This window comes from Apostichopus japonicus, chromosome 8 (genome assembly GCF_037975245.1).
Source record: "Apostichopus japonicus isolate 1M-3 chromosome 8, ASM3797524v1, whole genome shotgun sequence".
Taxonomy (NCBI): domain Eukaryota; kingdom Metazoa; phylum Echinodermata; class Holothuroidea; order Aspidochirotida; family Stichopodidae; genus Apostichopus; species Apostichopus japonicus.
This window is the reverse complement of record NC_092568.1, coordinates 31,156,732-31,181,737: the sequence shown is the minus strand read 5'-3', so window position 1 is coordinate 31,181,737 and position 25,006 is coordinate 31,156,732. Positions and strand designations below refer to the sequence as shown.

General features: G+C 35.8%; 2 protein-coding genes across 6 annotated transcripts; one reads left to right on the top strand and one right to left on the bottom strand.

The window, feature by feature from the left end:
• Positions 1-521: 521 nt before the first annotated feature.
• LOC139971561 (fumarate hydratase, mitochondrial-like) lies at positions 522-15,252 on the bottom strand. Of its 3 annotated transcripts, XM_071978145.1 has the most exons (13): positions 14,460-14,599; positions 13,040-13,294; positions 11,093-11,287; positions 10,306-10,416; positions 8,462-8,584; positions 7,565-7,675; positions 6,439-6,615; positions 5,861-6,016; positions 4,899-5,010; positions 3,878-3,958; positions 3,268-3,471; positions 2,345-2,576; positions 522-1,765 (listed from the first exon to the last, which is right to left on the bottom strand). In XM_071978145.1, exons 2-13 carry the CDS (start codon positions 13,229-13,231, stop codon positions 1,573-1,575), a joined length of 1,887 nt encoding a protein of 628 aa, XP_071834246.1. In that variant the 5' UTR covers positions 13,232-13,294; positions 14,460-14,599; the 3' UTR covers positions 522-1,572. The 3 variants fall into 3 exon arrangements, with proteins under 3 accessions (XP_071834246.1, XP_071834247.1, XP_071834248.1); XM_071978146.1 differs by lacking the exons at positions 10,306-10,416; positions 11,093-11,287; positions 13,040-13,294 and adding an exon at positions 15,117-15,252 and having other exon boundaries at positions 14,460-14,594; XM_071978147.1 differs by lacking the exons at positions 10,306-10,416; positions 11,093-11,287; positions 13,040-13,294 and adding an exon at positions 14,902-14,991 and having other exon boundaries at positions 14,460-14,594.
• Positions 15,199-24,905, top strand: LOC139971562 (serine--tRNA ligase, mitochondrial-like). 3 transcript variants are annotated; one of them, XM_071978150.1, is made up of 12 exons: positions 15,199-15,338; positions 16,500-16,767; positions 17,423-17,485; positions 18,264-18,359; positions 18,819-18,937; positions 19,632-19,788; positions 20,225-20,336; positions 21,119-21,252; positions 22,027-22,139; positions 22,759-22,852; positions 23,509-23,604; positions 23,893-24,905. In XM_071978150.1, exons 2-12 carry the CDS (start codon positions 16,534-16,536, stop codon positions 24,058-24,060), a joined length of 1,386 nt encoding a protein of 461 aa, XP_071834251.1. In that variant the 5' UTR covers positions 15,199-15,338; positions 16,500-16,533; the 3' UTR covers positions 24,061-24,905. The 3 variants fall into 3 exon arrangements, with proteins under 3 accessions (XP_071834251.1, XP_071834249.1, XP_071834250.1); XM_071978148.1 differs by having other exon boundaries at positions 18,243-18,359; XM_071978149.1 differs by lacking the exon at positions 15,199-15,338 and adding an exon at positions 15,484-15,505 and having other exon boundaries at positions 18,243-18,359.
• The last annotated feature ends 101 nt before the right edge of the window (positions 24,906-25,006 follow it).

The following is a 25,006-nucleotide window of genomic DNA, read 5'->3' as shown; positions in this document are numbered from 1 at the left end:
CTCTAGTCCACACGTGCAATCTCAATATTGGATGACTTTGTGTAAGAAAAAAGAGATATTGATAGGATTGTATTGTTACAGTGCTGGTATCACTCTTTCTGAAGTTTTAATAACTAAATCATAAAAACTGTTTCATATACAGTTTGACTGTAAACTTGATCCTTTGTAAATTCAAGATATTTGAAAGGTGGGTTTCAGCATTGAAATTTTAAAGTTACATTTTGAGACATGTTTGATTCCAACAAACCAGCACTGAAACTGTCACACGATAGGAGAGTCCCTCTAGCTCAGATAGGAGAACAAAGGGGCAACCTCATGTAATTAAAGATAGGCTCAAAGTTTTAAACAAACGACCGGCTAAAGGATGCTAAAAAGTATTTTAAGGTTGTAAACAGTCCTATTGCACTGTACTGTAGAGGTTAAGACCCATCTTGCAGGGGGGGGGGGGGGATCTACACTAATGGAAAACAATTCACTTACAACTTCAATGGAAAACTAAAGAACACAAAGAAACAATCTGGTCAATTTTCTAATTTAATAGCACAGAGTATCAAGAAAGTACAAATAAATATTTCATTATTTGGTAAGGACTAGGATTGTACTGTTACTCTTAGAATATCAAGTACAAGCTCATATTTGAACATCATTTCAAATTCATGTGTGCCGACTTAGTCAGGTTGACACAGATACAATTTAAGCACAAGGGTCAGGCAGCCATGTTATGTCACATTTTGAAATCCTATCCATGAGAAGGTTGTCCAATAATCTTGTCATTCAATCTTTAGAGGACTACCCAGCATGCTTCTCATTTTCTCATAATCCAACTATTCGGTAGATTGTACCAACTAGTGCCTGACCGAACAGTTTAGACCTTAGTATGCAGGGAGGGGTCATGAATATCCCGTATCCTCCCCCTCCCCCCATTTTTTGTTGGACAGTTTTGCAAAATGTTTGTGCTTAAAATTTGTTCCGAACTTCATATTGTCCATAACAAGGTATGGAGTGACAGAAATCTTAGCACGCTTTGCTAACATGTGCCCCTTACTATTTACGGATGTTTATTACGCACCTCTGTTATGTTACTTATTTGGACATCTACCGACCGCTTGCTTTCTGAGTCTCCCATTTGAGAATCCTTGGATCCACAATCCTCAATTTCCTAACTAAATGTACTGGAAATCTGATCTACACCTCTGCACAGTAACACTTCTAAAGGTCCAGAGAAACTGGCATCTGTTGGACTTTTGAATACTGAAACCTTAATGATAGTGGGTGAACATTCTACAACATACCGTAACCTTCACTTAACTATTCAATCAAGCAATGCAAAGCAAGAATTTACTCGCAATAATAACAATTAATGGCATGCTTTTAAAGCTATGGTAAAATGAAAGAGTGAATGATCCCCAAAACAAATACGTATACAATAAGTTTAAAGCTATTTCCTTTCCATAATTTATTTAAAAAAGATTTCAGTAACTGTCGAATACAATCCTTGGGGGGGGGGGAGTATGGAGTCCCAACCAATCCCGCCCCTTTCCCCCTCAGATAACTTTTTCAATGACTTTATGATTAGCTTGGACCCAGCATCTTACTGGGCTGAACAATTTCATCAAACTCTTCAGCTGATAAAATCTCCAGTTTTAAGGTGGCTTGCTTCAATGTCAGACTCTCTTCATGGGCTAGCTTGGCTATCTTGCTGGCTTTGTCGTATCCGATGCGGTGATTCAGAGCTGTCACTAACATCAATGATTCCTCAACATATCTGGGGGGAAACAAACATGAAATTGAGAGTTGGAGGAAATTTTGATAGTTGAATTTCAAATGGGAGTAAGCAAGGAAAAATGCAGCCTGGATTCATTATTCATTCACAAAAAGTTTTGTTAATTTAATTCCCACATTTAATGAATATGAGATGGGATAAAGTTGATTGACTATAACGAAAAAATTGGAAATTTTACATTAACAAAAACCTGAATTGGCTTTAAACAACATTGATGATTACATCAATCATTTAATTCCCCACAAACGCAATCTTGTGATAGGCAAAAGAAGCACTCTCCATGATTAACATTCAAAAGTACAATAAACTTTGTAAGAAATATACACAATTTGTAGAAAATGGCTCCTCATAAACTTTTGAAGGAAGAACAAGCAGTACATCTTATTTCCATTCAGTGTGGTTATTGAAAGCTGATATCAATAAAAAAAAATATCATAAATTTTTTTTTTAAAGGAATATGATTAAATGGACTGGACACCTTGCATCCTTTCACCCAAATAATGAGAAAACTATAGGCATCTGTTTATTCATAATAGGTTATCTCAGATAAGTTTTACTAACTTGCTGATGCGGGTTACGTTGGGTTGGATGCCCTCGACGCAGTTCTTGGTGAAGGATCTGCAGGCGTCACCAATGAGTCTGATGGACTGTAGGACATTAGCAGCTATCATCGGTTTGAAGACGTTGAGCTCAAAGTGTCCATTACTGGCAGCTACAGAAACGGCATTTTGATTCCCCATCACCTGGGCAGCAACCATCGTCACAGCTTCACACTGGGTTGGGTTTACCTTACCTTAAAGACAGGAAATAGATGGTTACCTTCAGTGAAGCCACCTGATAGGTTCGGACATAATAAGGGAGGGGGAGGGGGGAGGCTGGATGAAGCATGCAAGTGGGATCTGTCTCATGAAGCAAATATAGAAACGGCAGTTTCCTGAGCAGCAACCATTGTCAGGATATAGATGATTACCTTCAGTGATGCCTCTGAAAGGTTCAGATATAACATGCGAGGGGGAGGGGGGGTGGGGGAGGCAGGTGGAGGTATGCAAGTAGAATCTGCATTTGTGCTGGTGGGAGATAACTGAATGCATGTTATCTGTTATCACAAGCGACGGTATATGAGTATATAAGCAATGTAAACTGGTACTAACCAACCTTGTTGGACAAGTACTTTCAGAGATAACGTTTAGGGTTTAAGCTTATTGCCTCTTATGAAATGAACAACATTGGGTACTCAAAATCAGGATGGTGGTGGAGGCACAATACACATTTAACAAATTTCAAGTTCAGTCAAAGTAGCTATCAAACTTGTGACGTAAAAACCTAATTTGACACTTACATATGAAACAAAGTAATTTGAAAGTGAGAAACTTTCAGACAAACCAGAGCAAAGCAGTTAAGGAGAAGCTTTGAGGTTTCCTCGCAATCTTTGAATCCAACCCGAAGATTACCATAACCAATCTAACATTTCCTGTGAGACTCACCAGGCATAATGCTGCTCCCTGGTTCATTAGCTGGCAGCTGTAGTTCTCCGAGTCCACACCTCGGACCAGATCCAAGGAAGCGTATATCGTTGGCAACCTTCATGATGCTGCAGGCCACCACATTTAACGCACCGTGGAGTTCCACCATTGCATCGTGGGCAGCCAGAGCCTCAAACTTATTAGGTGCCGTAATAAATGGCAGATCTAGAGATATAATAGAAAGCATGTTAGGGTACCATCCAATATAAAATCTTGCTTTGATTACTAACTGCTATAAACTGCATTTATGTTGCAACATGTTATTATCTACAGTTATTATATTAAAACAATATCCAACTTAAGAAGCACCAAATTTTAAGTCATTAAGCTTCACAATTTGGATTTACCTCTAAGAATGTCTTCACTTTAGAATTGAAACAGGCTTCCTTCATGGATCAATTGAGAATGAGAGAGAAACCAAACTTTATACCAAAAAGTCACTTTCAAAAATGTTTCCCAACCTTTTGGCAATTAGTGCTTTTTAAATATGTCAGTTCATAACTGGAGCCCAAATCTGTAGAATTTGTTGCATTAAGCTCTAACAAACAATGAAAAGTGTTCAATTTCTTACCTGTGAAAGCAGCGATGCTAGCAGCTATTTTTTCAGCAAAGCCTTTCCTTGTATTCAAGCCTGTACCAACAGCTGTACCACCTGCAAGAGGAAGTTTCTAGTTTTGGTTTAATTTGAAGGTAAAATCATTATCCCCAATTAAAGTCATTCAAAGGATAAGCAAATCATAGCTCATTAGGCTTATGAAAATATTTGAATTTAGTGGCAATCAAAAGAGGCTTTTTTTCCCCATCTTGTCCTTTTTTTTATATGTTCAGATAGTTTGACCTCACTGACACTGGGCATCAATGTTCTAACATTTGGGACCAATGCATGCAATCTTCACTGACAAGGTGGATATGGAACGTGAAGGAAAGGAACAAGAATGCAAACTGAGAACATTCACCATTCTTTTAAACTTCTTTTTGTAGTTTCAAATTAAGTACAAGATTCTAGATAGTTTTCATGTAAGTCCATCATCTTCACTTGTGTTGAAAATGCTCAGTGTCTGCTAAGACTAACTGCAAGTTTAGAGTTACAATCATATGGCTATAAGCATAAGCATAAGTATATTTGCATATATATGTCCATGGCTGCATGTTCACTGTGTTGTGGGTATTGACCGTAGCTGTATGTATTGACTGGACACTAGTGTCTAATTACCGACGGTAGCAAGCTGTGTGTGTATTTTCTGGGATCGATGGTGGTGTCTAACACTTCTGTTACACCTCATTCGAAACTAGGTCAGATTACCAGCATGAGACGTTTCTTTGTGCGTGAGTCTTCACACCCATTAATGAATCAGCATATCCTACTGGTCTATGTCACTGACAGGCAAACTAGTGACTACCAATTATTTTCATTACTCCTCTGATAGAAAATATACATTGCTTTGATAGAATGTTTTACTAACTGATGTATCTGATGAAAGACCGGAATCATTGAAACTGCAATCTATTATTAATAATATTAATAATGTTATTAATTTTTTTAATAATTAATTTATTAATTAATAATATTAATAAAAAATATTAATAAATACCTGCGGCTAAAGCATAGACACTGGGCAGACATCTCTCCACTCTCTTGATGCCATTCTCAATTTGGGTCTTGTAGCCACTAAACTCCTGGCCCAAGGTCATGGGAACAGCATCCTAAATAAAAACACAAGAATGGGAAGAAACCCAAAATATTCAGTTTAATATATTCAGTTGTTGACAGTCACTATTCACAACAGGATCAAGTACTTACAATGCAATAACATCACCCAGTTGGGACAATATTTTCTGTATTTCCATGACATGCTTCAAAGCACTTACAATGACAGTACGAACAGTATGGATATCATTTTTCTCTCAGAGGAACTGTTCATAACTTCATACTGTCTGTACAAGTGCTTTGAAAGCATGGTATTGGAGGACAGCATAGAGTGGTATATATCATTAGGAAAATTGTCCCAAGTGGCTGTAAATTATTATTATTCATGAATATTGCAGAAAAACGGATAGCAATTGTTCATATGCAAACATGAAATATATTTTTCAATGTTCAGAATTATTAAATTTGAGACTGATCAATGATTTCAATAACTGATCAGAGTTTATCGCTTTGAGTAGAAATGTTTGCTTCCAAATAGTGGAAAGAGAAAAGGTTACCTTTGGTCTCCAACGTACAACATGATACACTTCTAATACTGTTGTTGATAGATCACATGTCATTACTCAAATATTTAATTGTCTATCTAGCTTATTTTTCAGTTTAATGATTAAAAGGAAACTTAAAATCAATTCATACTTAGCTCTTAAAACAGTTCAATTGTTATACCAAGTCCAATGCATAATATTTTTCACTTTAAATCCTTCCTACAAACTGATATTGCAGAATACTACAGACTGAAAAGAGGTCTTGCTTTAATACTAAAATGACATGAAAATGCAGATAAAAGCTACATTTAAAATTACAAACTGCAAGATAGCAAATACATATGCAAATGTTTCCACTTACCTGTGTGTGGGTTCTAGCAATTTTAATAATATCTTTAAATTCCTCCTGTTTGGTAGCCAGGGCATCGCAGAGCTGTTGCAATCCGGGAAGAAGACATTTATGGACCTCTGTTGCGACAGCAATATGCATGGCAGTGGGGAAGGTGTCATTAGAGCTCTGTAGGGGAAAAATAAACGAACAAACACATGAATAAACAACCACATGAATGAATGAATGAATGAACGTCGAATGAATATAAATCAATGAATAAATAAATAAATAAAAGAACAACTAACTGGATACCACTATGTGTTACTCTGAATGTATGGTTCATACTATTGTGGCAACATCTAATTGTCTAAAGAAGCATTAGGTAAATCTTTCTATCGGTGAAATCTTAATTTCTAACATTAAATATCTCAAAATACTGTTTGTTTATTTTATTTAACAAAGGTAAAGGTTGAAGTTAATTTCTTGAACCTAGTCAATATTACTGTCTTGTGGTAATAGTGTTTTTTGCAGTTTATTTTCTAACCTACGATTTATAGAATGATAAAAAAACTCAATTTTTGTTAATTACATTTTTTGACTATTATTACCTGGCCTTTATTGACATCATCATTTGGATGGACAGGTCTCTTGGATCCAACCACTCCTCCCATAAGCTCAATGGCCTTGTTTCCTATCACCTCATTAACATTCATATTAGTCTGGGTTCCAGATCCAGTCTGCCAGACAACCAGTGGGAAATTATCGTCTAATGTCCCATCAATAACCTGAAGGCAAAAATTGGTGAAATGTTTCAGTCCTTACTGCGATGCTGGAAATGAGGGTTTCAATTTTAAGAATCACTCTAACAAATTTTGAAGAGTGATGATTGATGACGGTATCAAACCTGAACAGATTCTTTATTCCAATGAAAGACATTTTGCAAAAATAGGTGGGAAAAATGAAGTCTAAACACAACAATAGGAATAATGCTTTTTTCTTATATATTGCAATAAAAAACTGCCATATCCTTGAATACTTTAAACCAGACCAAGCAACCTGCTGAAAATACTTTACCTGTGGATAAATTTTGAATGAGACTCAAAATTCTTCTACACTTGTACAATGAGTTTGTACTCGTATTGCTGGCATAATTACACATACCCGTAGTCCCCACATGGATTTCTACTCGACGACTCATACTCTGGGCATTTGGACATCCAGTGCTGGCACTTAGTGCAACATTAAGTACTCACATTTGCACTTAGAGCCTGGTACTCATACTTGTACTCAAATCAAGTAGAGTTGTAATTGTACTCCAAACTCATTAATGATATACTTGTAAGTAAGTCAACTTTATTGAATACCAGAAGGAAATAACATATCTGCGGTGAGCAATACAATGAATGATACAAAATACAAAGAACATTGATACAATGAATGATACAAAATACAAAAACATTGATTATATACAACAGTTATATGCAGTCTAAACAAAATATGCACTAACTAGCTCCAACAGCGCAAATAAGTGGAACGGCCACCCCCCCACCTCGTGAAGTTCTTGTTGTGAACATTAATGACAGTGCCTATAAACGAAGAACGATGTCTATTTGTGTGTGACGTCAGCGACCTTAATCTGTAACCTCAATCTGCGACCTCAAGTTAATGGTATGATAAGTCTGGCTATTGTAATGTACTACCCATGTCAGATATTGATGTATTAGAGTTGCCTACCTGGTCTGCAGCTGCGATTATGCTGTTAGCTTTCTCCTCCTCCAATCCATACCCTTTGTTGACCTCTGCTGCACAGCGCTTCAAGATTCCAAATGCTCTGATCATGGGTAGCTATTAGATAGGTGAGGGCAGTTATTAACATTAGTGTGAAACTTTTTACCATTCTAGCTTGTCAGTTGAACTGCATCGGTCAATTAGCCCTGTTGCATTTCCATTCATGTTGAGCTCTTAAACATCGAAATAACATTTTTTGGCTCACTTTATTTATAGTGTTTAAAGGATGACTATCACCAAAAGTGTTGGATTATGAAATAGGAAGATGAGGCAATGACACAGGCCCCTTAAGGTCAACAGATTATTAAAGGGAGCGTAGTGAAAACTTCCAGGCAAGACTTGCCAGCGTTTCATATCATGCTTTTAGGGATTCTAAAAGTGATACAGCAAGCACAGAAGAGAATAAATCACTCGAAGACTATGTAATGTTTGTACCTAAACTCATCACCAAAAACCTCTCTTCATTGAAAAGGAAAGCTTTTCACGTACGGACTTTCTGCTATGGACTCTTGCAATCATTTTCATCGTGACGGAACATACAAATTGACTTGTGGACACATATTTGGTAAATGCTCCATGTGTAATTGCCTCTCCATTGAAAAGTTGAAAATTGTAGTCCACGGCTTGCTAATAACTGCTTCCAAAAACAAAGAGCAATACAATTAAAATGTGATTCAAAATTTTTGTCGCATTGTGTGATTTTGTTGGTGTCTCCACATGTAAGAAGAGTACGGTAATGAACACAGAAGTGACAGATTAAAGCTAATAGACCCACATCAATGTAATCACAATTTTGTACAAGAACAAAATTTGTTATCCTCTGAGTTGGGAAGTTTTACTTACAGGCATTGTTTCCTTCTCTCCTCCGATGTCAAAGTTGATGAGAGAGCGTGCTGTATTGGCTCCATAGTATTTCCCAGCAGGCACTGTAATATCTCCAAACCCATCTTTTTCAATGCGATCACCCTACATGAAGAGAAAGAAAAACACAAGCAGATAAAAACTTCATTTTCAACATACCCATTACATGAAATGCATTGACAAAAAATATGCAGGTAGATTTTGCCCTGCTTAGAAGAAATTACAAAGAAGGGAATGCTGGGGAAGGGTAGATAGACAGTAGACAGTATTATGGAATACTGACTATCAAATTGGAAACTTCTACATTGGAAAAGTTTGTACTGCTGTACCTTAAACTGGAGCTGTAATACATTCTTCAACTTCTTTCAAACAAATTATTAATTACTGTTAGCTTCTGTTATTGATGGTTGAAAAAAAATCCAACCATCTTGAACTAACAACTGGCCATTGTCTTTCAAGTTTAAAAAACTTTACGAAATTAATCACAAAATAATCACTATTCAGAACAAGATGACAGTACCCAATTTCAATGTTATCATACTTTAGCATTCAGTAAAATAGATGTAACTAGTGGCATTTAAAGGAAATATGTAATCCAGAGAGAAACCAAACTCCATGTGACCATTTCACAACCTTCCTAGCATATTGAGGTTATCTGAGAAGAATTTACAGTAAGTGATCAGATTTAATGAGACACAGATTTTCGTAAAAACAACTAACTATAACGGTAGAGTATGAGAATATCCAACTTATATTTATTATATTTATAATATATTTATTATATTATATTTTATTTATTTAAAAATTAATTTTTCCCCTTTTTTTTTCTCTCATAGGAATTGATGTAATTGATAGCACTGACAGCAAATCTCCTCCCTTGTCCAGGCACAGTCAATTTTCGACTGTACACTTATCCCCTTCCCCCACTCCCCAACCCACTCAAACACACATAGATACACAACAACACTCCACCTTCGTACAAATAATGAAAAACTTAATAATTATTTCATACACAATTATCATTCATATGTTACAGCATCTAAACTCATATACAGTCCTTTACTATTGGTTTTACAAAGCTCTGCTCAAGGTCTAATTTAAGCCATGTTGAGAGGTTTAGTAAAAGTGAATTCCACATGAGACAAGTAAATACAATACCATTGTTTCAACGGATGTATTTCATCAGGCCTCAACTACAGAGAGTATGGAACCATTTTGTTCTTCTTTAACAAATTAACAATAAACAAGTGAAGTTTGTGAACAAGTAGGAATGTATATGATGTGACCATAGAGTGATACAAACTTTGCTAAAATGACCATAAATTTTCTAAAACTTGAAGCAAATGTGTAAAAGCATTTTGTCAAGTTTGGAATAACTAGGCTACTTGCATTCATAAGTTTGTGGCAATCATAACCCTAACACAAGCTAATCAAGGTCATTTTCAAGTAACTATGACATCAAGAAACGCTCCACTTAACAGAATTCACCTCTTAATAACTGCCGGCCAATAAGTGAACTATTATTGAAAAATAATAAAAAATATAAATGATATAAATTTCACATCTCATAATAATCTCTTTGATTCACAATAAATTTGTAGAATGGCTTTTATTTTAACTGCAAGGCATGGATCCAGGGGTTAGTGCACATCCCTAACCCTTGCAAATTTCCATCAAAACCTCTTCTATTAGTGAAAAAGCTGATGTATCACAGAATGAGTTGATCCACGCCCCTCATAGTGTTACGTTCTTAAATACATATCGAGCACGTTTATCAAAAATACAGCATTTCAACCATATAAGTTTCTTCAAAATTAACTTGAGACCTGCAAAAGTTGAGCATTTTTGTATTTTCCTGTGCCATACAGATACACTCTGTCTGTATAGTCAACTGTAACCTTGACAGAAGCACCTGATATGGTAGTAAGCTCAGCAGCCTAGGAAGAAGAAAGAGAGAGAGGCGGATGGTAACATATCTGGTATATACAGGATATTTTACAGAAATTAATTAATACATGTTACTATGGGAACGGGGAGAATCTCAGCGAATTAGTATCAAAATAGCTATTTGCCTTTTTAAAGCTTGTGAATGTTTCTGCTGAGCATTTACAAAAGAAAAGAATGTTTCTTCGGGTAACATTTTCATTCGATAAAATGTTTGGCACACGCTAAGAGATAATCCCAATTTTTTATTAAACCAGAGCGCAGACAGAAATAAGACGAACATGCTCGATAAATTTCAGCAAGGACATCCAAATAAGGGAATCGACTCTGTAATTACACAAATAAATTTATCCTTAAACACAACTGAGATCAAATTTTGTATACACAAGTAATTTAAGGAAAACAATCTGAAGAAAAAATTGAAACGGTTGTGAAAGGGAGAAATACATGACGTGTTTCCGGATGTAAACCAGTTGAAATTAATACAACAAAATTTCACCAAAACTAAATATATGTAACAATGAATGATGTATGACAGTACCATCTTTAATGGACCCATGTCACTGTCTTTGGCCTATTAAACTTACTGACATTTCTGTGTAAATGGTGTTAGATTCTCAGGATTCTCTGGGAATATGGGTGGCGGGAAGAGGGTGAGGTGGGGCTCACCTTTTTAAACAAACTCAACCTCCTTTTGTAAAACTTGTTTGATCTTTTCTTGCTGTCATCCTCAAAGAGGCTGCTGTGCGGGCCTCGGCGGTATTCTCTGCTCGGACTACTGTCATCCTCTAGGTGTCTCTTCCTGCGTCTGCCTGCTAGTGGACGTAGGAGGACCTTCTCATCAGGCAGAACAGATTCAGCTGCCTGAAGATGAAAGCAAACCATCATGATTGCACATTAAGAAACAGATATACTTGAAATGAAAGAAATGAATAATTTAAAATACTTAGTTTTACTCAAATTAATCATACTAATGCATTGGTAATCTGTTAGTCAAGATATATTAAATGCAACGATAGTACTGAATAACTAAATAGTGTGGTACTACTTTCACGATTGATCTAGGTCTCAGTACTTCTTCAATCAAAGAGGCAAATGTTCTATGCTATAGCTTCAAATTGTCTTTCCCATGATGTCCAATGAGGGTCACTGCTGGTATTTTTTGTAACCCAAGTGAATCACTGACTCAAGTCACTTCATTCATTTCTTTACAGGAAGCTTGCAAAAACATTAATTGCACTTATAAGTATAAGTTATACACATAACTTGATTAGGATACACACTACATAGGCAAGTTTATGTCTCAGGTAGTATAGCATATTAAATCTTAGATTTGACTATTTTCAATCTTTCTTAACCTTAGGCAATATCTATAAGTAATAAGTTATACCCAGAACTTGATTAGGATACACACTACATAGGCAAATTTATGTCTTAGGTAGTATAGCATATTAAATGTTAGATTTGACTATTTCAATCTTTCTTAACCTTAGGCAATATCTATAAGTAATAAGTTATACCCAGAACTTGATTAGGATACACACTACATAGGCAAATTTATGTCTCAGGTAGTATAGCATATTAAATGTTAGATTTGACTATTTCAATCTTTCTTAACCTTAGGCAATATCTATAAGTATAAGTTATACCCAGAACTTGATTAGGATACATACTACATAGGCAAATTTATGTCTCAGGTAGTATAGCATATTAAATCTTAGATTTGACTATTTTCAATCTTTCTTAACCTTAGGCAATATCTATAAGTATAAGTTATACCCAGAACTTGATTAGGATACACACTACATCGGCAAATTTATGTCTCAGGTAGTATAGCATATTAAATCTTAGATTTGACTATTTTCAATCTTTCTTAACCTTAGGCAATATCTATAAGTAATAAGTTATACCCAGAACTTGATTAGGATACACACTACATCGGCAAATTTATGTCTCAGGTAGTATAGCATATTAAATCTTAGATTTGACTATTTTCAATCTTTCTTAACCTTAGGCAATATCTATAAGTATAAGTTATACCCAGAACTTGATTAGGATACACACTACATAGGCAAATTTATGTCTCAGGTAGTATAGCATATTAAATCTTAGATTTGACTATTTTCAATCTTTCTTAACCTTAGGCAATATCTATAAGTATAAGTTATACCCAGAACTTGATTAGGATACACACTACATAGGCAAATTTATGTCTCAGGTAGTATAGCATATTAAATCTTAGATTTGACTATTTTCAATCTTTCTTAATCTTAGGCAATATATCTATAAGTATAAGTTATACCCAGAACTTGATTAGGATACACACTACATAGGCAAGTTTATGTCTCAGGTAGTATAGCATATTAAATCTTAGATTTGACTATTTTCAATCCTTTGGCAATATCCTAGATTCACTTCAATGAATAAAATGTACTAGGTGAGTGCAAACAAAAGAGTTAGTGAAGCTTACCTACAAAATGTTAATGACAGTTGAGAACTCTTATTTTTCTTCTTTAGAAACTTAAAGAGGTAATGAGATATGCAGGGCAGCATCGATACATAAAATTATTTAAAACTGTAAAAATAAATTTCATCTCAAAATATATCTTAACATACCTTTTGCTTCTGTGATTTGTTCAAAGCTTCAAGTATTTTCTTCTGAAATTCTGGAGATTGTGGGTCCTGCTCTTCTCCAGTAGGAAGTGAGATGTACAATACCTCTTTACAGACAGTACCTTCTTCACCTTTGACCTCTACTTGTACAAGATGTTCACTTTGCGTGGGCGTAACCTCTGACCCTTCTGCCATAGCAACCGTGTAAATTTTTCCTTCAATAGCTACTGCAACGGTTGCAGATGATTGGGGTCACCTCTATGAAACAAAGGCAATGACCACTCCATTTTGATTGAAGGTGCTTCCATATAAATCACTAGCAGCTTTGTTATTTTTCAGATATTGGTCTCACACACATGCATACACGCAAATTCATGAACAAACACACTACTGTACATATAACCAATAAGGGATGACAAGAAACACAATGCCTGAATGATCCATTTGTAGACTGTAAATAAGTTTGCTGACTAGAACCCTTGTGCATCCAACAAGGAGCATCTTTCATCTATCACACCTGCTGATGATAATTTGAATGATCAGGGTCATATATAGTCTCACATGATTAAGTTGAATGCTGGATGCCAGTTTGTGTTGCCTACAATTAATTAGTACTGTATCCCTTCAATGCTATTAATTGAATGACTCTTCCTGCATGGGAGACGAGGTTTGGCTGAGTGGTGTGATATTTTATCTCTCCCCTTTGATCTTACAATATATGCATAAACCTTTCAGTGGCTGTAATGTTTAAATATGACACTGGACCAAATAGAAAACAGGTACAAAGATTTGTTTCTCTTTAATCTCTCTTCTTTTCATGCACAATTAATTGACATGTTGTTGTATTATATACAGCTTTGCTTTAAACAATGTACTTTTGGAAACTACAGTCGACTCGTGACATTTCATCAGAGCCCAATAACATGTCACCTGCTGGAATAATTATATAGTCAGTGCTATTTGTTGAAGCAATTACATCACCCTTGACATCAGCTTATGGTGGTCACCACCATTGCCACTTCACATACCTCAATACGATCTGTAGATTGCTCTTTTTAATCTGCCACTGCTTAATACTTTCCAAGTGGTCAACAGTATGTTTAGATACTGAGCTAACTTAATGGTATGTAATTAAAGTGATCACATGCGACTTGGAATAACCTTTATAAAACCTTCCCTTAACTGCCAGGAGCAGACTTTTATGGTTTTGAGCTAGAAACTTTAACTAATGGTAATTCTAACAGCATGCTCAATATGTACTACTTTCACAAATTGGAAGATTCAGAGAAGCCAACAGCTTTTGTACACAGTAATCTATTTGTACATAGATTCGTATTTCCCAATATTACATTGCAGAGCTGGAAATTACCACACAAAATTGAAACACTCAATTGTTCCCTCAGACAATGTTGATGAGACTTACCATAATCGAAACAGCTTGTGATGATCTGAATGAGTGCTGCAAAACCAATCTATACCCAGTTCCCTTTAATGCAGACTGCTGAATTTTCGTCAGAATATTCATTCGGGATGCAAATTTTCATCCCAGATAGAAAAACTGTCGTGAAGAAAAATATGCAGTGACAGGCAAAAGAAGATAAAATGAGGCTGGTAGTGCTAGTAGTAGTAGCAAACTGCTTGGCATGAGATCTTAGTTAATAGTTACAGCAACATATTAATACTGTAGTACTAAAGTCTACTGCACATATTTCACAACATTTCACAAGTTACACTAGCTAGCAGCAGCATTGAAGTGACACTGATCGATCAGAAAGCGTTTCTAGTACGACTCTTCGGCCTAAAATAATCTCAATCCTGTTGATTGGTATACATTTGAGTGATATTGATAGGCATTGCCTACGTACATATCAACTTAAGTTAGGCTTCGAAGTTCGAGTGAGGCCTATTTACAGTAGCACGACTTGTACAGTGTACGCTATGCTGTTTTCACAATCACAGGGGTTGTATGAAATTTGGCAGAGCAGTGAATGTAGCGTAAAATGACAGCTTGCAGTTCATACTCGCTCCTGATTGTTAGTTTACGTTAGAGTTAAAAAAAAAATCGAAAGGGTACTCTTACCTGACAATGGTACTTAATTAGCAGTCACCTCGGCCCGATTCGGTTCCAGGGACAGTGATATGATAAGTGCGTGATATGTCTTAGCGCCTCAGAATCAGAGGTCAAATGTTGTGAACAGCGAATGTATACACACACACATGTGTGTTCCGTAGTAATTCAAAGCTAGATCAATGTCACATTATCTTTGGCATACACACTAGTAGTAGTTTTGCGAAATACCAGGTACAGTAAACGTTACGGTGATCATTATTTCGTCCAGACTGAAGTAAAATATATGCTAGTTATGGGTCTTGAAAACTTTGGAAGTGGTTCTTGATGTCTTGTATATTTAAAATGTTTCGGACTCCTATACTTGACAGTTTCCCTTGTCCCTGTTCACTTATCATAGTGTTAGGCCTAAGTTAACTGCGCGAAAGCCTTGGAATAGGCCTACAATATGTGAGGGGCATAGCCTAGTTGGATTTGATTTCAACTTCTTTGCACAACCGATTTAGAAGTCCAGTTATTTTATTATGTTGCATTAGACGGTATAGTCGGGTAGGAATTGATTGCTCAATTTGTCTTTTGCGTGCACATGCTAGGAGTTACATAGTACAAGTGTTAAACAGGGATATTTCCATAGGCTAATTTGCTCTAAATACAAAGTAAAAATAAAATAAAACTGTTGGCACACTGCTTATCCACTAGAGAGCCTGTGTAGGAGAATGTGTAAAAATAAGTTGGCCTGACGTTTCAATCCTAGCAAGATCTTCTTCAAAGGCTAAATGACAAGGCTAAATACAAAGTAGACTAATGTTGATATAATTTATTGATCTATTTACATTAATGCCAATGGACACAAAATATACCCATCTGAGTTTGGGTATGTGCCCACATATAGCACATGACTCTAAGAATTAAAGGCATCGAAGACTCGCCCCAAAACCGTGTGCCGCGCTCTGAAAAAGTTAACTTTCCCTTGCTTGCATATGACCTTTTCTTCTTGTCGCCACAAAATGCAGACAGTATAATGAAACATGATACCTTGTTATCTTTTATCTAGACCTGAGATGTCAACGCTGCTATGTACACTGTGTTGTGGGTATTGACCGTAGCTGTATGTATTGACCATACACTAGTGTCTAATTACCGACGGTAGCAAGCTGTGTGTGTACTTCTGGGATCGATGGTGGTGTCTAACACTTCTGTTCCACCTCATTCGAAACTAGGACAGATTATCGGCATGAGACGCTTCTTTGTGCGCGATTCTTCACACCCTTTAATTGATGCAAATTTGTTCGAACTGATTTAGGCCAAGAATTTGTTGTACATGTACAGTTTTCATGATGTACTAACAAGTTTAAATAGAGGTTTAAATGGTTTGGTGACTGCTTCCTTCCACAGTGAACGATAAATAGGGCGGCACGGTTAACCAACAATGAAGATCAGAGTGACTCCCCTTATGAGAATATTACAAGGAGGTTGTTCTCTTTGTAGACAAAGCTCTACTGTAACTTCAACTTCCGGGGAAGACAGATCTTCCTCTATGGATAGGAAGAATATTTTTAAATCGGTGAAACCTGATGTTGATATGAACCATATCCTTAACAATACTGATGCAATAGCACGGAACATCCAGCAAAGAAAAGGAGATGCAGATGTTCATAAGGTGGTAAGTTTCAGAAAGGTCAAAACCATCTTTGAAAGCAATATAAATTGTCTGTTTAGTGGCAATAATGTCTAAGTACTTTTTAAGAGGCCCTCAAAATATTCACGAAAAGTGTGGTTAATTAAACTTGATTGCTCAAGTTTTGCTAATGGAGAAACAATAGCTCAGATTCAACATTTCTGATATTCATTTTATGTTTATGATTATGTGAAAAACTGCCTATGCAACATAAATCCCATCCATGTTGTTCATATGATGAAAACATGTTTGTTGGTGTAATTAGTTTTATTATTAATTGTTTCCTTATTCTGCATAACAGATTTGTTGAATTTCAATTTGAAGTAGTTAAAAATTTTAAATGTTTAAATGGATACATTGCCACAAAATGCTGGCTGTTTTGCAAATTAAAGTAAATTTCTAAATTAAGCTCATGCAGGATTATCCTCAGTCATAGGTTTAAAACATTGTATATATCAAATTAGACAATTAAATATGTTAATGAAGAAAGTACCTGCATGCTGATGACAGCAACAAAAAAAAGGTTTTACAGTACTTTGACAGTATGAGCTGCTTTTAGGATTTTTGACATAATGATACTAGTCCAATCTCTCTCTCCAATGAAATAAATTCATAGCTTTCTTTGCACTTCAATTACCAGGTTACACTCTGGAAGGAGTTGAAACAACTCAAGGAAAAACTCCAGTCATCTGGTGGTGTGGGTGTAAGTATTAACACTAGCTTGTATTTTGGATAACTAAATGTCGATATAGCTTATTGTCAGCTTAATAATCATATCAAAGATCTATGGGAAGTATTTTACTTTTTCACAAGAATAGTGCAAAGTAAAAATTGTTTGAATGGTCATCAGTAATTTAGCTAGCTGAAAATTGCTACAATATTTCAAAAGAACATTCCTGGAAGTTCTGACTCTCCAAATTATTCCCAGATGCCGATGAGTCTCCAGTGAGACATTTAAATGTCTCCGCAAGGCAGACTTCCTTCGGGTGGCAAACTTTTGTGGATTTTACGCTTTATAAAATAAATTATTAAATTATTACAAATATTGTGTTGAAATCTTTGGGCCATGGACCTGTATTATTGGGAACAATACTGGTGAGCTTTATTGTGGAGGGAAAGGTGGTAGAGATAAAAATTTCATCTGACAAACTGTCGGCATCCTTAGATTCGCAAATGCAAGGTTTCAGCTGAGATTAATAAGGTCAGTTGTTAACTATATGATTAAAATGATTACAAATTTTAGTACCTTTCTTGTACCCATTACATAATCAGAACAATAATATTTTGTCTCTGTAGGAAATGGCTTGCAGCTCCTATTGCATTTTGTCATAATCTTTTCCATTGTTTGTGTTTATTTTTATTTTCTTAATTGTAGGTACTGTACAGTATATAAAAAAGAGCAGTCAGACTTTTGCCAAACGTTATTGAATTCTTCTTTAATTCTCCTCTTGATTAAATAGTTGAGTGGTTCCAATTTTCAGGTTTCAAAAGACAGTTTGACAGCCCAAGTATTGGAAACAGAGCAGCTCCTTCTGGAGCAAGTCTGTGCTTTACCAAACGATACTCATCCTGACACAGTGAGGTTTCTTTACAAATATTATTTACATGTGATCATCATTGGAAAAGCAATCACACTATTATGTGATAACATAGAGGTGGAAATATTTTGTGATATCTTTTGGCTTATTTTGCTTTGTTATCATAACTTTACTTAAATGCATCAGAAATTACTTGAAATATTAACTGAATTGAAATAAAGGTTGTTTGAGTGTTAACAGTAGATATGTTCTACTTTACATTTGTCATTGTTCCTTTGTCCTCAGCACAAGAGTTCAAATAGCACACAGTTATCATTTGTCCTCAGCACAAGAATTCAAATAGCATACAGTAATCATCTGACCTCAGCAAAGGAGTTCAAATTGCACACAGCAACCATCTGTTTTTTTTTTAAATTTTCACTACATTTTACTATCAAATGTATCTTAGTATAGTTGCAGTTCTCATAATATTTTTGAAAATCTTTTTTTTGCTTTCAGCCAATGAATGAATCTGATGAACCACGACTTGTGGAAGAAATTGGAGTCAAGAGGAAATTTGACTTTCCAATAAAAGATCACGCACAGCTTGGAGAGAACCTGAACATAATCCGTACAAAGTATGTCATTCATTATGCTCATTTGTAAATTGGTAATCTCTTTCATTTCTTGCTAATATACCCTAACCCCATCCCTCCCCCCCCCCTTCCAACACCAAATTAAATATTTATATATCTAATGATACATTCATACACCTTTAACACAGCAAAGCAAAAATTGGTTTAATGTATAAATATAAAGTATGTCAGAATGTCAATGCTGTAAAGATTGACAGCTCAATATGATGTGTTGTAGGGTTTATACAGTAGTACTGCACCTAAACAGAGTCACCTGAAAGTCATGTTACACAAAAGACAAAAAAATTGACATTTATTTTATTGCTACATTGGTTTGTTCAGCTGTATTCTTTGTAAGACAAAGCCAACACCCGTACCCTTGAACTCTTTGGAATGTGGAAAAAGGACGACCTTCTTTAAAATCTGAGAACCTGTATAAACTTGTTTAGAATATATGTTTGTGATGTTTATTTTCAGTAGTTATTTGCCTCTATGTGTGATTCTTGATTGTTGAATATGAAGGAAACTCTGATGTTTTGCTCTAAGTTTCTTGTTTTGTATCTCTTCTTTTTTCCCTTTTTCATTTGTTTTTTGAAGGAGAAAGATGTGCAAAATCTGTATTCTTTAATTTCATAGTTTTATCACTGTGGTGTTAAGTAGTGCAATGACCAGTTTGTTTGTTTCAATCTCCGTACAGACATTTAGGCCACATCACAGGCCATCGATCATACTATCTAAGAGGTGCTGGTGCCCAGTTGGAGAGAGCGTTAGTTAAGTACACCTTGGAGAGGTTGGTGAAAAGACATAACTTCAAGCTCATCTCAGTTCCTGACATCGTTAAAGCAAATGTATTTGTAAGTGTTTTTAATGATGGGTTATCTTGCAATTCATGAACAAGAGTTATTTGTTTGTAAGGATACGAGGAATATTTCAGGACATTCAAAGCCTACATAGTGTTGTCATTTCAGTCTTTGGAAGCCCTCTGTGTTCTGTAGGAATATTATAAAGGTTTTTTTCTCATCCAAATAGGTGCAACTAACCAGTAAATTACAATTTGAACTTTGACCTGATTCTTATCATGTAGGCTAGTCGCATAGGCTGTGAAAGTGTGACTGGTTAGGGCTCATTGCTAGGTTTCTGTTTTGAAATGTAATAGACTTGTGTGCAGATTTTAAATATCTGTTACAACAAATTGTACAAGGGCTGCTTGACATCAACTTCTTTAAATTGTCAATAGAGTCAATAGCCAAAGGTGTTCAGGTAGTGAAACTATTCCCTTCACCTACACAGGAAGGCTGTGGTATGCGTACCGAGGGTCTTCATACTCAGGTATACAAGCTAAATCCGGCTTATCACCCTGGTAACCTGTGTCTAGCTGGGACAGCTGAAGTAGGCTTAGCAGGTATGTTGTCTTTGGCTTGTCATCATTTTCCTTTTGTACACCAACACCTAAGTGATATTCAGCTTGTACATCCAAATTTAAGTGATAATATTAGAAATAGATCCACACTCTGGTGTTAAATTAGAACTTAAAACGTCACTTCAGGGTTTTATAGAACTTCTAGAATGGCATTTACTCATTTGTGTATGATCAAATGAAAATGTATTCTACATTGAAATGACGAAAATCTCACATAATTAAAGGAAATTTCATCTTACCTCTCCTTGTGTTGTGTCTATTGTTTCTCAGTCTACTCATTGTTCATTTGTCCACTTTCTGTCTGTCTGTCCATCTGTTCCTCTTAATGTGTTCTTAATTGTTTTCATTTCAGTTAGCCTCTGAAGGGGATCCTGCTAGGATCAAAATGTCAGTCCCTGTAACATTTACATATTTACCTACACAGGCTTGTTGCAGTAGATACATGTTATATCTTTCTTTATGAGTCTCACCTTGAGAAAGTCACTGTTGATATTGTCTTAGCCATTCTGTTGTTGTGTCATACCCAGGCCAAGCCATTCTGTTGTTGTGTCATACCCAGGCCATACCCAGGCCAAGCCATTCCTTTGTTGTGTCATACCCATACCTTGGCTAAATCAGCATTCACCCATGCTTTGCCTAGCAGTTCCTCTACTCATGCCTTACCTCAGCTAATATCTTGATCTTCTATCTCACCCAGGCATTAGCAATTCCTCTACTCGTGTCTAACCTAAGCATATTTCTTGTTTTACTTGTATCTCACCCAGGCTATTTGATGAATCGAACCTTTCATGTTGATGAGCTACCTCTAAGATTGGCGGCTGTCAGTCGCTGCTTCAGAGCTGAAACAACTCACTCTTCAGAGGCCAGGGGTCTATTCAGAGTCCATCAGTTTACAAAGGTCTGTTTTCAAGTCAAGAGATTCTTTATCACTTCTTTTGAAATATGTATTGAAACTGTAATATTGAGAAACTTTTTTTTTTGCTTTGCTGATATGGATGATTTATATGTTTCTGTCTAATATAACTTTGAGTAAGAATGAGAGGGGAGGTTAACCAAAAGATAATGTCTTTCTTACAAAATAGAATGTTTATGATAAAGACCTTGGCCAAGCAAGAGAGAAATATCATTCCTTGTGCAAGATGTCAAGTGATATTTAAGCTAGATCTCTAGCAGCTTGAAGCTCTACCCAATTTTTTAATTTTCCCTCCATTTTTCTCTGTCGCTATTGTCATGATGGAAGTAGACATTGTTTGTTGCTGAAAACAATTTAGTATTTCTTTGTGTTAGTTGTCTTAATATTTAATAACAAGATTTGCAAATTTTGTCATGTGATAGTATAGAATATTTCTAATTCTCTCCATGAGCTCATTTAAGGCCATTATAACCACTCTGAAGATGGTTCCCAGATTATGAATGCAGCCCAGGAAGGGTTTTACTTAATAACAAATTATATCTTACATGACCTAACTTTAATCCCTTTCAGAACAATGAGCTCGAATCAGCTTCGCTTGTCCACCAGAAACAGAGCTATAAGCTAAACTTAGGTGAAACATATTTTGCCATTGCAAAACATGTTTAAGTAAGGTTTAAAAGTTATAGTTTTGGGTTAATTTTCTGTTTTATTTTTGTGAAATTGTTTGATTATATAGTTTTTGCTTTCTCTTTGGCTAAGGTTGAAATGTTTGGTGTCACATCTGGAGAGAGCTCCAATGAAAGTGATGATTTTTTCAAGGAAATTGTAGCAATCCAGAGGAACCTTTTTGCAGATTTAGGTCTCCATTTCCAGTGAGTTTTACTGAACTGTTTTATTCCTTAGATTTCCCTATGTTCTGTGCTTTTTAGTTAACGAAATTGCTGAATGAAAGTGTGCTACTACACATATTCATGTTCTATGTCAAATAGTAATTTGCTTTCAAAATTAATGTTAAATTGTCAAGTTTACGAAACTTGCATGAGAACAGTAAAGAAAATAATAAATTAGGAAAGATTTCTGAATATCCTAAACACCAGAGTGATACTTTTATGGCAATGCTGCAGCTGTATGTTTTACAGGGATATGATGGTAAATTGCACTGCATAGAAAAGAATGGAATCATTGTATTTTTCACTACCTATCTTTTGAGTTAACACAGCTAGAAGTCTGTCTAAATGTGATGATTCCAGTCATGCTTTGCATCATAGCAGGGTACATTATAATTGCAAAGAAATGACCAGATGCAAAGCACAAGAGGTTGCAAGTATTCCTCCTCAAGTTATAGCTAAAAGAATAATTTACTTTGTGCTTCCTCTTGTTGAATAAATGAATTAATTTGATTTTCAAATTTCACTAGATGAATTAATAATTTGATTTTCAAATTTTTAATGATAGTCACCCATCTTCCTTATCAATTGTAATAATTCACAGAATTTTAGACATGCCTGCTCATGACCTTGGGTCACCAGCTTACAGGAAGTATGATGTGGAAGCATGGATGCCAGGCAGAGATAGCTATGGAGAGGTGAATCACTTTACAAAATGCATTAGAAAATGTGCTCTCTATTACATTGGCTTTAATGCACATCCCACCCCCCCCCCTTCTCCTCCCTCCCGACACATAAATCCATTGTAAAATGCTTTCACAAGTCACTTTTTTTGAAGCAGTATTAGCTTCTTAATTTAGTGTTCATGTTTATAACTGACATTGAGCTGCTTTATAATTTCAAGTGAGCATCTTACATGTTGTGGACCAGGTTCAGGTCAGGTTATATGTTGTAATACCAGGTCAGGTCATGTTGTACTTTCCAATTCAGGTCAGGTTATATGTTGTAATACCAGGTCAGGTCATGAGGTCAAGTCATGTTGTCAGCTGCAGTTCCAAGTACGGTCAGGTTTCATGTTGTATTTACCAGGTCATGCTGCGATTCCAGGTCAGGTCAATTTGGAGGTCAAGTGGTGCAAACACAAGTTAAATGAAGTCATCTATTGTTTCCTCTGTAAAACCTGGTCATAATGTTGTTGCTTCAGTTGTAAATCTCTTCTTTAGCATTTTTGCATGATCAATAAAAATAACTTGCTTGGCTGATGTATTAATAAAATTTTATGTTATGTTTGCTTGCAAACCGATTATCCTCTTTTAATTAATCTGTATCAACTACTTCTGGTTCACAATGTCAGATATCCAGTGCATCAAACTGCACAGACTATCAAAGCAGAAGGCTGAGGATAAAGTACAGGACAGACGGAAACAGCGACTCGGTTTATGCTCATACGGTAGGTTCCGATAAAATAAATGATTTTGCAGCTTTTCAGGAGTGGCCATGGTTTAAAAGCAATTGGTATCAATGTTAGGTCTTGGTATTATGTTTGTAGGAGGTTATAACCAAAATTAAGCATCTGCTACGTCACAATGTTTTCAATGGTATAAATAAAAAAGATTTTCTTTGTGAGAGGATGGCCGGAGGAGGAAAGGGTCTGAAAATTCTTTTATCTTTTTGTGCTTATCAAACCAATACTACTGTCTTTCCATTGAAATGTCTTTCTATAATCTCTCCTTTACAGCTCAATGGAACAGCATGTGCAGTACCAAGGTTGATTATAGCAATTCTGGAAAATTACCAGGATAAAGATGGCTCTGTCCGTATTCCAGACGTCTTACAACCGTATATGTTTGGCCAGAAGGTTATAACAAGGCCGGTCAGAGGTCATCTTCACCACACCAGATTATGATTTTAATTGAATGTAGTTCAATAACTCACACTTTTGTACAAGTGCATTAATGTAAACAATAAGAACAAGCACCGTGTGTGCATATGAACTTCGGGGAAAATTTCCCTGACATTAGTAACACATTTCATAACATATGTGAAATTGATCCTAAAAGAGGGATTTTAAACGCATTTCCATATCAGAATTATAGACCTGGGGATAGTTTGTTGCTCAAATTATGTTCAGTTAAAGGAAGCATTAACTCCATTACCACCCTTACTTTTATGTTTGTACCATATTCTGCATCTGAGCATTCTCAATCAATGTTTCTTTTAAGCTCGCTCAATCAATGTTTGTTGCTGCTTACTGAGGCCTTGTAATAAATAACAAAGAAACTACACAGCTTTGACCTTGAAGTCTCATAGCATCACATGCAGCCTCATTGACACATTGTATTGTCTCATTTCAAATTCTCCCATTTTCTGTGAATTGGAGGGCCATAACCTAAGTACCTAACCCGGCAGGCTAAATATATCTAAATCAGTAAATGCCTAGCCAGCTAATGCTTACTGTTTTCAAGGGTTTCTCCCCTTGACCCCACCGTAGCCAAGCTGAAATCCAACTGTTTTGGCTTTTAAGTTGAGGTAGCCCTAGTACTCCCTGAAAGGTAATTCAGTGAATATATTTTTTGTTGGGGAGAGGGGGGGGAGGGGAAGGCCAGGCTCATCCCTGGAATAAGGATTCTTTAATAAAATTGAATAATTTCTTAACATGCTACAGTTTGGAGGGAAAATTAATTTTATCTGAAAGGTTATTTTATTGCACGATGAACAGTGGAATACCATACCTAACAAACAGAGACAATATTGCCCATAATGTTCTTAATTTTTTGTATTTTGTCTTCATTTATCTTTATTCATAAAAGTGTTATTTTGAATTAATGTAGCCAAAACGTAATGAAATCTCT

Excerpts from the sequence above, each read along its gene's own strand:
- LOC139971561 (XM_071978145.1), bottom strand. The coding sequence starts at position 13,231 with ATGGCAGAAGGGTCAGAGGTTACGCCCACGCAAAGTGAACATCTTGTA. Across the intron at positions 8,585-10,305 it reads AAAATGCTCAACTTTTGCAG|GGTGATCGCATTGAAAAAGA; the intron begins GTCTCAAGTTAA and ends CTCTTCATGTAG. Across the intron at positions 6,616-7,564 it reads TAATCGCAGCTGCAGACCAG|GTTATTGATGGGACATTAGA; the intron begins GTAGGCAACTCT and ends TTTTGCCTTCAG.
- LOC139971562 (XM_071978148.1), top strand. The coding sequence starts at position 16,534 with ATGAAGATCAGAGTGACTCCCCTTATGAGAATATTACAAGGAGGTTGT. Across the intron at positions 20,337-21,118 it reads AGCTGAAGTAGGCTTAGCAG|GCTATTTGATGAATCGAACC; the intron begins GTATGTTGTCTT and ends TATCTCACCCAG. Across the intron at positions 22,140-22,758 it reads GATTTAGGTCTCCATTTCCA|AATTTTAGACATGCCTGCTC; the intron begins GTGAGTTTTACT and ends AATAATTCACAG.